Raw genomic sequence first — 14490 nt, forward strand, 5'->3', positions numbered from 1 at the left:
TCCTTATAGTGAACATTGAGATAGCGACCATGGCATCTCTTCTCTCCTTCCTCCTGTTCTCCCAGATGGCTGCAGCTGTCTCCAAAGGGCCTTTGTATGATTCATTCGTCTCTTTATCAATCGAACTCACTGGTTTTCCCTCGTTTGCTGGTACGTCTATCCAACCATCAGTAAATATGTAGAAAGAAGCGGTGGGGAGTGAGGAGGAAGACATTGTGTTTTTCTGACTCTTCGAACAGGCACGAAAGAAAGCCCGAACCAATTTTCGTACAACTTAATAAAGGCTCTTGCTGATGCACAAGGAAGTCCCCTGGTCATTCGAGTCGGAGGGAACTCAGCGTATGTCTATTACATGCTCTGTTTTTCCATTAGTAGCCCTTTGAGGATGGTATTCAGGATAAGCTAATTAAATATTACCACACTAGTGACCGAGCAATATACGATGCCAACCAATCTGAAGCCACTGCATCCTCGTGCGACGCCGATCCTGAGGCTATTCTCTGCATTGGCAAGTCGTTTTTCGACTCCTACGGCGCGTTCCCTAATGGCACCACGTATTCGCATAATTTTAATCTTGCGGCATCAAATAGCTCTGGCTATGATACGCTTCGAGAAACAGTGCCACTTGCATGTGATGCACTGCGTGGACAACTAAATGTTTGGGAGGTTGGAAACGAACCTGATCTGTACAGAGGGAAATGGCGCCCATCCGACTGGCCGGCAGAAGACTATGAGGCTGACTGGCAGAATGCTACCGACAGCTTGAAAACATACCTACAAGATGCATGCGCGGACATGGCAGCAAATGGCTCTTTCAGTCTGATGGCACCATCTGTAAGCTCTCCTGGGTCTGGAATCAAAGTCACCGATATCTTCAACGACGGCGAAAACAGTGAAAACTTTGTGAAGCAAATCTCTGTCCACAACTACATGGCCGGTGCTAGTTCAAGTGGCGTGACCGTACAAAACACACTAATGAGCCACAAAGCTGTCGCGAATAAGTTGCAGAGCCACGTCAATTTAGCCGAGTCTCTCAGCGACGTTGACGCAGATTACATTCTCGGCGAACATAACAGTCTCTATGGGGGAGGTGCATCGGGAAAATCCAACGTCTTTGGTGCTGGTCTCTGGGTTTTGGAGTTTTCCGCCTATGCTGCCTCAACTGGCTTCATTAAGAGAGAGCATTTCCATCAGGCCGTCGGCTCGGCGTATTCTGCGTGGTTGCCTGTGTCGAAAGATTCGTCAGACCCCCAGACGAACCCTCCCTACTATGGAAAGCTCGCTGCTGCAACGTTTCTCGCCAACAGCTCGACGATTGAAGTGAAAACTATTGATCTAAATGGTGATGCCGATAAAGATTCAGGGTATGGCGCGTATGTCAATGGCACACTTCAGAGAGTGGCGCTGCTTAACCTTCGCGAATTTTCATCATCTTCGGGTTCCGATCGGGGCTCACAGAATTATACTATAAGCGTTAATCCAAACGAGTCTTGGGTTGTGAAACGCTTGACTGCACCAGGCGCTGATGTCGACACTGGCGTTACGTTCAACGGGTATTCATACGAGTATGGGACCCTAGGCTTACCAACGAGAGATAATTCGACCAGCAGCGATGAGAAAGTGACTTCCGATGCAAGTGGGAATCTTTACGTGACTGTGGCTGACTCGGAGGCAGTCATTATCACCAAATGAATAGGTAAACTATAACAAGATGTTGAACACAAGATAGAATAGTTTATGATAGCATGACTTTCTTGTCAAATCCTTTTCAGTATTCCTTTCAGCTATGGTTTTCACTTTATTTTACAAACCTCCTAAGCAACCATCTCCGTGGTAGAATCGGGTCGCGCAGAGGATCTCGTAGTAACGTGGAGGGGCCGGTTAGGTATATTCTCCTAATTATTACTAATTTATGATATCCCTCCTATAAAGGCTCTCTATATTGTGGTCACGCTTATATCCGGTAGCTCATATATCCTTGCCCATTCTTCCAATGTCTTGATAGTGATGTTCAGGCTTTCGGCCGTTAAGATCGTGCTACTCAGATCAAGCCATTCTGTTGTCAGGATATTCTCGAAGAAGGACATCACAGGGACAAATTTTTCACCATAGCGCGGACGTGGAAACGAAGAATTGTTCCCTTTACAAAGCCACAGATATAAGCCTTGTGCGCCCAAAGCTGGATCCCGGAGCCAGAAGAGGACATCCTGCAGATGCCAGAACTGGATCTAGGGTCGTACTAAAAAATCCTTGCGTAAAATGGGCCATTAATAGATTATTTTGACAGAGGTGATCATGTAGATATATATTAGACCATTCTATCTTAGTTAAACTATTATCTATCTTTAATCTGTCTGATCAGAGCCTTATGCCTGGAACTCTGTGTAGCTCCCTAGGCCCTTATAGACAACCTGTTGATATCTGTGACTCTGAAATTAATCGGTAGCCTTAACTTTTCAAGACGTCCAAAACCTTTCTACTCCAGGAACGAGTATCTCGTTCGCTCTTGTCCTCGTCATACCACACTCTTCTGTCAGAGAAGTCGATTTCGTCTAGGCGAACCCTGATATGTATTCGATCAGCAACTGTGCCCTTCCAAGCCGGCTGGCAGAGAAAAGAAATAAAAGAGTGTTAGACTGACCACTTGGTTTTAAACCACCATTTATACCCAAAGAACAATCCAAAGAACGCCGGAATACTGATATAGCATGCAATAAACGTCTTATAATTAAATGGCGTCTCAAAAGACGTATATCCCTGAATCAGCAAAATGAAAATATTAAACAAAAAGTTCAGCCAGTAGACCCACGACCCGCCCAGTGCGGTGAAGGGAAATGTTTTGCGGTCGATGCTTTGAAGGCGGGCGGCTGCTCGGATGCGGAGTTGGACGAAGGTGATGGCCGCCCAGGCGATGTATGCTGCAGTTCCGCCGAAGTCGGTGAAGTAGGTGAAGATTGCACCGCTGCTGGTTTGCAGGGACATGAGAGAGAGGAACCCCCAGAGGTTAGAGAAGAGGATTGCCCGGTAGGGGACTATAGAAATACAGTTAGCGATGAAACAGAGACAAACCCTGTCGAACATGTGGTTTGGTACATACCGCCTCTAGAGCTCGCGACTGCAAAGAACTTGGGAGCTTTTTTCTTCAAAGCCAGTGAGTAAAGTGTTCGAGACTGTATGTAGACCACCCCATTTGCAGCAGAGATGAATGCGACGAGAATCAGAGCATTCACAAAGTGGCCAGCAGATTTCCACCCGGCAAGAACAAATCCGATGGTAAAAGGCGACGAGGCAGTGTTTGAGGTAGCGTTTACCAATTCGTCGGAATTTGACGGACAAATGAGGCCCTGGAAGAAAGACATGCCGATGAAAACGAACAAGATGCGATATACAATGGAATTGGTTGCCTAAAAAAAAGGAAAAACGAGATGTATTAGCAAAATATTTCCAAAGAGGTTCGGTACGTACCCGAGGGACGTCGCGCCTTGGATTTTTGGATTCTCCAGCGGCGACGGATACGATCTCTGTCCCAACGTAGAAGGCTGCCGCCAGGGTAAAGACCTGGCCGAATCCATTGATTCCATTCCTGATAGGGCCTAGATATTCGTTAGAGCGAGAAACTCAAAGGCCGGAGAAGAAGAAGAAGAAGAAGAAGAAAAAGATTGCACAAACCATACGGTTCTGTCCAGTAGCGGAACCCTACATATCCATTTCCAAACGCTCCCACGTTGGCCAAAATGGAGATGAAAAAGAGGACGACCAAAGACAGAAATTTGAACATTCCAAAGTAGTACTCGATTTCCCCATAGAAGCCAACTCCAAGAGTCGTTATTATCGAAAAGACAAACCAGAAAATGATATACCATGCCCAAACCGGGACTTGGGTGGTGGGAACCCAGTACTGAAGAATAACGGCGGCGTTATTCCAGTCTAGAAATGGCAGGCCAGGTTAATTCTTTAATCTCAATCTAGACTTGAAAGGAACTTACCTGCGGCCAGGAATACGCTCCACATGAAATAATACATCCATGACATGGCAAAACTGAGAGCCGGGTCCACGAACCGACCGCAGTGCTGGAGGAGTTAGAATATTGACTGCAATGAACAAGCGATATTGGTAAATACCTCGACAAAGCCTCCATGCACAGGGAAAAGAGTGGCTACTTCTCCCACACTTTGCATGAGAAACCACATGGAAATACCTGTGACCACAAAGCCGATTAAAACACCCAGAGGACCGGACTCGTAGAAGCCCAATCCTAATCCGTAGAAACAACCGGGTCCGATGATGCTTCCCAGAGCGATAATCATGAATTGCCTTCCTTTCAATCCTCGGCGAAGGCCGTCTTCGATGATGTCGCCAGAGACATCTCGTTGTGGCTCCTCTCCATTTCTCGTAGAAGATATAGAACCTTCATCCACCGTTGGGGTATTCTTAAAAATATCTGGTTCACCCATCGTTCCTCGGACTTGAATAAAAATAGACAAGCACAAAGAAAAGCGTGAAGTTCAAACGATAGAAGAGTCTACGATTGTCTCGAGATATACTCTCCGCGCCTATTTAAGCGCTCTAATAAGGTCATTTACTACACGTGGTATATCTCCTGTAGTATTTTCTGTTTCCAGTCGTCACACGAATAGGTAATAAACATGCACAATGGACATACATACTTTTACCAATTGAGAACAAACTTTCAACGCCTGCCTTATGGCGCGATTTGTCTCCTCTATGTGACCAACATATCGATGTTGCTAGATGCTCTCCCGGTTAGCTCGAGCACGTAATAATGTACGATTTTGGAGTCATTATATATCCGAGGCTATGCAGTTCTAATGCACTCCACTCTTCAACCGTCAGCCAATATGTCGAGCTGTGTAAACAAAAGAAGAAAAAAAAAAATATTGACTATGCGGGGGTATAGTTGTTGCACGTTGCTGGGGAGCTCTGAAATTCTGCTATGCAATTTCAACATTGTCAGAGTGTCAGACAAGAATGGTAGATACAAGCAAACCAGAAGAATCCTGTATCTTCGACTGATTTGGTTGCTTATTTTTCTGTCTCCTTTGCGATGAAATAACTAAAACAATGTCACTGTCGCCAGCGATCACTCAAGGTGGTACGGAATATGCCGCATTTTCAACAGAACATCGCAGAGAAAGCCGCGCACGGTGCTGAATTAGTGGAGGCATAGGGAAATCTGACATGGGCTAGATCTATGGCACTATCCCAAAGAACGTATACAGATGGCACAATAATTCTAAATATTGCATTTTGACAGGTTTCCTCCCGGCTTCGCTCTCCCAGACCCAGACAATCTAGATCACAGAATTGAAGAATATCGGATTAAATTTGCCCCGATGAAGAAACTGTATATTCAACATCCAGAACGGACTGAGCTAGTAAGTATATTGCTCCGAATTCTCAAATGTATTTCCTTCCGACACATTCCTCAGTCGTGAAGCATGGCCGTGCACGAAAGCTTATTTCTGAACTAATAACGAACTGACTCGGGCATCATCCCATCTCCTGTATTATCCTATCTAGGAAATATTACCACAGTGGGCTGTAGAACCAGAAGTGAGTTTCTTTCTTACAATGAGATTATTATTATCATTATTCCAGTGATATTACTATATTACCAAACTTTGGGGGCGCTTGTTCGATGACTCCCGTCAGATTGTATTCGTTATCAAAAAGAAGGTTGCCGAAATGGAGATCGAGATGACAGAGCGAAAAGGGGCCTAGGACTCTATCTTCAATGATGATTTGAGCCAGAGCCGTCTTCAGCACCCAACACGCCGTAAGCCGGTCTGGATCTTTCAGGAAGGGCTCTAGTAAGGAAAAGAGGCATTGGAGGGGGTTGACGGTGGACTCTTTTTAAACACATTCACCTCCATGATGAATATTCGGAATTACAATCTACAACACTAATGACTCAGATGAAATTTTACTTTCAGTCGGAAAATAAAGCATGACAAATTCCATAATAACTCTTATTTCAAGCCGAAGCCTCCTGGTCATTTTCAATTTGTCCTTCCTTCGCCTGCTCCTGTTCGAACTTCTTTACCACCTGCAGTGTGGCCCAGAAACTAAATGGCAGAGCGAAAAACCACAAGCCGAAATTGATACTGGCCGTTGCAATCAGCGCCGTAGGAACAGCCTGGACGCCAAACCCGACAGCAACGCCGGCCGTCTCAATGCCGCGCAACAACGAGCTGTATCGAATCTGCTCACCGGGAGAATCCGACAGGTTACCAATGCACCAATAGATATAATTCTCGACCATGCCCAGACTAATTCGTTCGAAGAGATACAGTCCGAACCCACGCCCAAAGGCGCTTTGGTTACCCCAGTCTAGAACTGGATGGGTGTGTCGATACTCATTCTGAATAATCACTGCCCAGATCCAGGTAGCGCTATTGAGCAATGCGATGAGCAGCCACGTGCTCAAGGCTCGGACCTTTCTGTCTCGCGCCCAGGGAATGTCAACTAGAGCGCCTCCTAGCCAGGTCGCCAATGTACCAACAACAGCAGACATGAAGCTTCCTAGCGCACGCGACCGAACAGTAAAGTACGTTGCCAAATAGGTTCCAGGATATGCCTGGATCCAGCCAAAATACCAGAAAAGCGGAGTCAGAAGCAGGATAGGTTTGCTCCGGATGCGTTTCCACATGGCCTCCAGCTCAGTGCGCCAGTCGATGGGACTGGCTGAGGTTTCGATACGGGTGCCGTCGGAGCGTTGTACTTTGTCTGGGTTGGACAATAACAGCCCGAAGAGCAGGCCCAGGCATTGGATCGCAATAAAGCCCTGGTATGTCTGGTATCCAACCTTGCCAACTTTGTTGGTACGATGGTTGAGCCCCAGGGAGATTGCACCGCCGATGATATTACCAAAATTGCGAAATGTAAACCTATGGCAGGTTAGACTACCTTTCGAGATATAACATGGGAGCAGCTCTTACCAAGTTGCAATATAGCGGCCACGCTTGTGCTGCTCCGGATACCCAGTTGCGATAGCGCCTTCGACGCTCCAGAAGAATCCAGCGCTGATACCGCAGGTTACGGAGCCGAGATAGACCAGCCAAGTAGCCCCCGTGCGGTTGTTGAGGTATAGGCCAGCTGCGTAGAGTGGGTATCCAATTGACCCCAGGCTAAGAGTATACCGGAAGCCAATGGCATTGGTAAGCCATGGACCTGCAAAACAAGTGACCGTCATGAAAGCGTAGAGCAGAGCATTAGCTGCATTGACTAAATTGGGCGACTGACTGCCTCCAACACCCAGCCCGTTCATAGCGCTCCATATTCCGGGGGCGCAGAAAGCGCAGAGTCCTACAATGAGGATCTGGAAGAGCGTGCTTCGGAAGAAGACTGGTTTGGTTTTGCCATGGTGCTGTGCCTGTACCTGTTCCTCCTGGGCGCTGTTGTCTGGGTCTGTCTTGTCGTCTGTGTCTGTCTTGATGGCTAGAACCTGGGTTGGCTCTGGTGATTTGCCTGAAGCGGCTGCCATGACTAATTCGGTATACTAAAAAGATTGATAGTAGACCAGAAGGGCCAAAAGTATGAGAAAATACATCACTGCATCCCGGGTAGTCGTCGCGATTAAAACCGGCTGCCGAGGTGCATGACGATTGTCGTGATCGCAGCCACGGATGAGGAATATCGACCTGCCCATCATGTCGGGACAAACCCAAACCCAGAATATCGGGATGGGCCGATGGTACATGAGTCATGGGGGAAACTCTTTTTAACATTAATAATTATTATATCCATGGCGCCGGTATCAGAAAAAATGCCAGGATTCGCCATGTGAGGGGAAGATGAGCCAATGCAGAATACCCCTCTTCACTGATAATAATGATAAGCAGGACATCTGGACCTCCTTCTTCGTTTTCCATCGAGAGAGAGCTACTCTATTTCCCATCATAGAGCAGTAGTACTCTTTATTTAAAAAAATCAATCATGGCTGCCTCTGTCGCACAGCTGCCGATTTCTTCGCTGAAGATCGCCGACTCTGCAGACTCGGCCGTCACCTTCGAACCCTTCGATCTACCCTCTTCCAACCAACGCCTGCTGGGATCTCCTCATCCAGCCAACACCCAGATCCCCCTTGCCCTTCGCCCATCTCAGGATGTCGACTCGCTCGACAGCGCAGTTTCAGCGATCGAAACGCTCCAACGCGACAAAACGCTGACGAACCTCTTAGCCAAACACGGCACCCTCCTCTTCCGCAACCTTCCCATCCATAACGCCGCCGATTTTAGTAAATTCGCGCACGCGTTTGGCTACAAGCCGCACGAGATCATCGGCATCGTCGTCGACCGACCGCTGCTCGCCCCCAATGTAGCTCCAGCGAACGAAGCCCCCAAGGAAGTGCGAATCTACAACCACAACGAGTCTCCCCAGGTGCCTCATGCGCCAGAGTACATCTTCTTCTACTCTCATAAGGCTCCTGCCAAGGGCGGCGAGACTCCCATCTCGTCCAGCCTGGAGTTGTTCCATCGCGCCCAGGCCGAGATCCCCGAGTTTATTGATCTACTGGCTGAGAAGGGAATCCTGAGTAAGGTGACATACAAGGTGGAGAAACAGTACGTGGGCGGATCCACTCTCAAACAAGCTTTTGGTAAGGAAGTCCAAGATGGTGATAGCGAGGAGACGCAACGGAAGAAGATCGAAGCACAGATCGCCCGATACGGACGCGACAAGCACACCACGTGGGAGTGGACAGATGACGAGGATGGAAAGGGGAAGGGGCTGGTACTCACGCATCGCTTGCCTGTCATTCGAACACAGCCCGGGACTAACCTCCCTACACTCTTCACCGGCCTGGCGGCGTACTATAAGAATACCCTCCAGGCCCGTGAGGGAAGCGCGGCCGGAAGGAAGAATGTCGCGCATCAGTTCTTCGGCGACGGGACCCCGATTCCCGAGAAGTATCTGGCTCATCTGGCTAAGATCACGGATGAGATCCGCGTCCTGCACAAATGGCAAGAAGGCGATGTTCTAGTGTACGATAATATCATTGCCCAACATGGACGGGAACCGTGGGAGGGAGAGCAGTCCGATCGTGTTATCTTGGCTAGCTTGTTTGACGGAGAGAACGTACCCGGTGCCTATGGTTTTGGAGATTGGGCTCAAGTGGTACAGGCTTCGGATGGTTAGGTGTATATAATGAAGCTAGGGTTAATATGTTTACAGATAGGAACATGACAATGTCTACCTAGGTATTTTAAAACCAGCCAAGACTTCAGGGATCATACGGAGGGCGTTTATGGACGAATAAACAAATTTTTTAAGACACTAAGAAACCAAATGAGTCCCCACACCAATAATTATTTCTACACTCAACCGGATACAATAGTTTATCTGTTGCTGGTATAGTGCTGCAACTACCTAGGAAGGACAAGGGGATTGTGTGACTATCAAGCCAGACAACAACAACAATGTGAGGCCCTACATGTTATAAGAGGTCTATAACCCTTCGGCGCCTCTAAGGCACCTTCAGAGGACCTCACAGCGCCGCTGCCAAGGCACTAGCTAGCCAAAACACTATATAATCTATACCTGCAGCCACATATACCGTAGATTAATAATCAATCTATATCTAACCGAACCCTACATTTGACCAATAAATCCTAATATTTATCTATTTTCCAGTAACTACTTTATATTCTAATTACTTTAAACCTTAGAGTAAAAGATTAGCGATCATTCGAAAATAGTCATTATTAGAAACACATTAATAGCCGCTACCCCTGAGCAACTCTTAAGTAAGTCAAAGAGGACAACATCTTAATATAAATCTAAAGATATTGATAAGCTCGTGAAAATACTATAAAGAGAATATCAAGAATATAATTCCGAACTAACAATCATAAATAAAATCTATATTTAACTTACTAAAGAGTAGTTAAACTCTATAATTCTCTCTAAATTAGAAATAACTAATAAATGTTTAGAGTAATAAGTCTAAATAACAGAACTAAAATAGAATATACTATAGAATCAAAATTAAATCTAAGATCCTACCTCTAAAAATACAGATATAGAGGAAAAGCATCCTTAAATCAAAATATTAAAAGAAAAACATCTTCTAAAATTCAAACTAGATTATCTTTATAATGGAAGAAGCTATAATAAGTATAAGATATTCATTAAAAAAGCCAAATCCTGATTTAAAAAATATTCAGAGTGATATAATATATATCTAGAGCATAAGATTAGCAAAACATCAGATAACCTAGATCAACCTCAATTCCTACAATACTCCCTATTCTAGAAGAAACATAGAAGTGTGGTTAATATAAGCTAGAATGACTTTAAGAGCTATCTCTATTAAATCTTTAATGACCCCAAACTTCTTTAAATCAATGCCCTACACCAATATATTAATATAAAGTAATAAAAAGAATAATCTATATATAAGTTCGCCTAATTCCTTTAGACACTAAAAGAATAGATAGATCTTCAATATATAAAAAAGTAATAAATAAAATAATTAAATATTAAGATTCTTTAGAGCATACAAACAGAAACCTAAAAGTATCCAAAAAAGCTAAAATACTATAAAAGAATAATAGCATTCTTACAAAAGATAGAAAATACTATATCCAAATGTTAGAAGGCTAAAGCCAACAGATAATAAAAGCCTAAAGGCCCTATAAAGGGATCTAAAGAGAATAATAGCTCAAAAAAACAGCCAGAATACAGAGGACAAGGGCCCCAAACAAACCCAGAACCTCTAAGAGAAGGATCCCATAGATCTAATATAAGCTAAGACCAAGATAGAAATTATATAAATAGTCAAAACTATTTCAATTATAATCAACCCAGGCACTTTACCAGCAACTGTCCTAAACCAAAGATTGAAATAGACTAAAGAGATACAGATAAGTCAAAAAACTGAAACCCTAGCTATTGAGTACAGCAGCTGCACTAGAGATTAAATCTAATATTACACTAAAAAAGAATTTATAACAGGAACAACTATTAATTATAATGATAGAACTCTTTAACATACTAAAGACTCCCTTACTCTAAACACTTATTGATAGTAGTACTCAAAACAGTTTTATAAATTAAACTCTTATAAAGAGATTTAGAATATACTCAAATAAGACATCTCAAAGAGTTAAGGCTACTAATAGACACTAAATCCAGTTCTATAGCTAGCATAATATAGACATTAAAACTGTAAATACCAAAAGACTATCTAGAACTACTAGATGTTCACTAAATATAATAAACATAGATAGATATGACATTATCCTAGATATACCATAGTTTCAAGCCGCCAACCCAGATATAAATTAAGAAAACCAAACTTAAAAATACAGGGCCTACACCAGTCTAGAGAAAATAGAGATCCTTACCATAGCTACAGCATAGAAAGAGCTCCTAGCTAGATATCTAGCTTACTAGATATTGCCTAATACCCTCAAAACCAGAGACCTACAGCTATATATAACCAAAATCAACAATAGAAACCATATAAAAATACTACTCAATGAATCTTTAAACTAAAAATTAGTAACAAAATTAGACCAGAAGGTCCCAGAGTATCTTCAGAAGTATAAAAACATATTCTCAAAGAAGGCTATAGATATACTGCCTAAATATACAGCACATAACCACACTATTAAACTTAAATCAGACACAACTCTTTTTCATAGACCAATATATAGGCTCACCAAGTCCAAACAAGAGATATTAAAAATATATATAAAAACAGCCCTAGAGAAAAGATAAATAAAACCATCGAAAAGCCCAGCAAAAATCCTTATCCTATTCATCCTAAAAAAAGATAACAGTCTCTACCTATATATAGACTATCAAGACCTCAATACTATAATAATGAAAGACCAATACCCACTTCCCTTAATATTGGAGATCCTAGACCAACTATTAGAGGTCAAGTACTTTACTAAACTCAATCTTAAGAATATATATTACTGCATAAGAATAAAACATAGAAACAAATGGAAGACAATATTCTGAACCAAATATAACCACTATAAATACAATATAATACCATTTAGACTAGCTAATACCCCTACTACCTTTTAAACTTATATTAATAAGGCTAAATCAAACTTACTTAACATCTATATAATGATCTATCTCAACGATATAATCATATATTCAAAAAACCTAGAGAATCATAAGACCTAGATTCAAGAGATCCTAAAAAGACTTCAAACACACCAATTATATTATAAACTAAATAAATATAGCTTTAGCACCAATACTATAAAATATCTAAGATTCATAGTATCCCTAAAAGATATTAAAATAAAGGAGAACAGAGTCCAAACCATCTAAGAATAGCCAGAACCACAAACAGTAAAAGAAATTCAATTTTTTTTAAGATTCATAAACTTTTACCACAACTTCATACCAAAGTTCTTTAAGATTATGAAGACCCTGACCAAACTCATAAAAAGAATAGCAGACAGAGCGTCAAAGCATCAGAAACAGAAGAAAAACCCTAAACTGCTTATCCCTAAAGCCCTAAAATCTTTCAGAGAATTCAAAGATCTATTCTATCAAGAGCCCTTACTGCGACATTTTAACCCTATCCAGCCTATACAGTTAAAAATAGATGCCTCTAAGAGCACTATAGATACAGTAATCACTTAACTATTTAAAAATAATACATAACACCCCATTACCTATTGATCCTAAAAGTTACAAAGATCAAAGATTAGATATAAGACTTATAATACCAAACTAATAACTATAGTTAATACTTTTAAACACTAACAATAATACCTAAAAAATAGCTAATACATAATAAGAGTCTTAACAGACCATAATAACCTATAATACTTCACTACTACGAAAATATTATTTAGACATCAGACTCAATAGACAGAATATCTATCAGCATACAATTTCAATATAGAATATTGTCTAGGATTAAAGAATCTCACAGATACATCTAGCCACTAACCTAACTATATAAAAGATATAAAAAAGAAAGAATCCCTTCTTTCTATCTTAAAGAAGAAGCTCCAAAGAGGGATACTCACAGCTAAATAAAATGATATAAATCCTTCTCTTAGATATAGAGAATCTGCAAGTAAATCAGTATATAAAGAAGAAGAATAAAAAAATTTTTTCACTACTAACAAAAATGATTCCCACAAATCTAAAATAAAAAATATCTCTATAGATAAAAGTACTACCACTAATATCATAAAAAATCTAGAGCTCCTAATACTATAGTCTCTAATTATTAAAACTATAAAGACTGAGACAGCCTATATAGATATAAAGCTAGATATAGAGACTCTCCTTCAAACCTATTAATAAGGAGATATCTTTATATAGAAGAAGATAAAAGATCTTCAAAAAGATATTTATAAAGCCAAAAACTCAAACTAAAATATTGAAGACAGTAGTCTACTTCAGTATAAAAATGTAGCCTATATGCCACTAAACAAGACCCTATAGTTAAAAATCATAAAAAACAATCATAATAACACTTAAAAAGAACATTTTAGAAAAAAATAAACCCTAATAATAGTACATTAAAAATATTATTAACCAGCAATAAAAGTTAATATAGAATATTATATCCAAATCTATACAGTATATCAGAAAATAAAGATATATTAATATAAAGAATATAGCTTACTAAAGTCCCTATCAGTTCCTAATAAACTATTTAAGATCATGACTATAAACTTTATCACCAAACTACTTTCAGCAGAATAATAAAAGAAAACAATCAATACTATTCTAATTATAATAGACCCTTTCTTAAAGTATTATATCTATCTCTTTATCTAGAAAGCTTTAATAGCCAAAAAACTGGTAAAACTGCTATATAAATATCTAATTTAATAGATTATATTATCAAAATACATAGTATTAGATTATAATAAGCTTTTTACCAACAGATTCTAGCAAAGCATATATTTCTATCTCAGAATTATCCATTAGCTATCCACCATAGCTCACTCTCAGTCAGATAACTAAACCAAATAATAAAATCAACTCATAGAATATTATCTGTATTACTATATTAATTATAAATAAATAGATTGGTCTCAGTGGATCTTTATAATATAGTATGTATATAATAACAGCCGCTATAGTATTACAAAGAAAACTCTAATAAAGATGCTGATAGGATTCCAAGAAGACTTTCGCATAGATATAACAAAAGAATCTCTAAATAAGAATCTTAATGCAAAACAAAAAATAGAAAAACTCTAAGTAATATAAACATAACTCCAAATAAGATTAAAAGTTATAAAAGGGTTCCAGACAAAATTCTATAATTATTAAAAGATAGAAAAGATCTATAAAGTAGAAAATTAGATTATATTTCAAATAAAAAATATAATATCATCTTAATATTTAAGAAAGCTAGATGATTATTAGATAAGCTTTTTTTAAATACTAAAAATATAGAGAATAAACGTCTATCATCTAGACTTAACCCCAAGATACAGAGACTTATATTCAATATTCTATATATCTCTATT

The 14490-nt window shown here is 40.7% G+C and overlaps 4 protein-coding genes across 4 annotated transcripts; 2 read left to right on the forward strand and 2 right to left on the reverse strand.

The window, feature by feature from the left end:
* Positions 1-29: 29 nt before the first annotated feature.
* On the forward strand, positions 30-1692 carry BGW36DRAFT_444477 (glycoside hydrolase family 79 protein; the record flags this gene model as incomplete). Its single annotated transcript, XM_046221644.1, has 3 exons — positions 30-150; positions 240-339; positions 426-1692. The coding sequence occupies 3 exons, from the start codon at positions 30-32 to the stop codon at positions 1690-1692; spliced, it is 1488 nt and encodes a 495-aa protein (XP_046076951.1).
* Positions 1693-2448: 756 nt separating this feature from the next.
* BGW36DRAFT_394131 (AAT family amino acid transporter, variant) lies at positions 2449-4455 on the reverse strand (the record flags this gene model as incomplete). Its single annotated transcript, XM_046217885.1, has 8 exons — positions 2449-2563; positions 2642-3032; positions 3098-3404; positions 3466-3593; positions 3670-3927; positions 3987-4071; positions 4123-4382; positions 4410-4455. The coding sequence occupies 8 exons, from the start codon at positions 4453-4455 to the stop codon at positions 2449-2451; spliced, it is 1590 nt and encodes a 529-aa protein (XP_046076952.1).
* A 1541-nt stretch (positions 4456-5996) lies between these two features.
* On the reverse strand, positions 5997-7731 carry BGW36DRAFT_444481 (DUF895 domain membrane protein; the record flags this gene model as incomplete). The annotated part of the gene is made up of 2 exons (XM_046221645.1): positions 6961-7731; positions 5997-6909 (listed from the first exon to the last, which is right to left on the reverse strand). Exons 1-2 carry the CDS (start codon positions 7503-7505, stop codon positions 5997-5999), a joined length of 1458 nt encoding a protein of 485 aa, XP_046076953.1. The 5' UTR covers positions 7506-7731.
* Positions 7732-7957: 226 nt separating this feature from the next.
* Positions 7958-9157, forward strand: BGW36DRAFT_286831 (taurine catabolism dioxygenase TauD; the record flags this gene model as incomplete). Its single annotated transcript, XM_046210455.1, has 1 exon — positions 7958-9157. The coding sequence occupies one exon, from the start codon at positions 7958-7960 to the stop codon at positions 9155-9157; it is 1200 nt and encodes a 399-aa protein (XP_046076954.1).
* Positions 9158-14490: the final 5333 nt, after the last annotated feature.

This window comes from Talaromyces proteolyticus, assembly GCF_021365285.1.
Source record: "Talaromyces proteolyticus strain PMI_201 chromosome Unknown BGW36scaffold_2, whole genome shotgun sequence".
NCBI classification, from domain to species: domain Eukaryota; kingdom Fungi; phylum Ascomycota; class Eurotiomycetes; order Eurotiales; family Trichocomaceae; genus Talaromyces; species Talaromyces proteolyticus.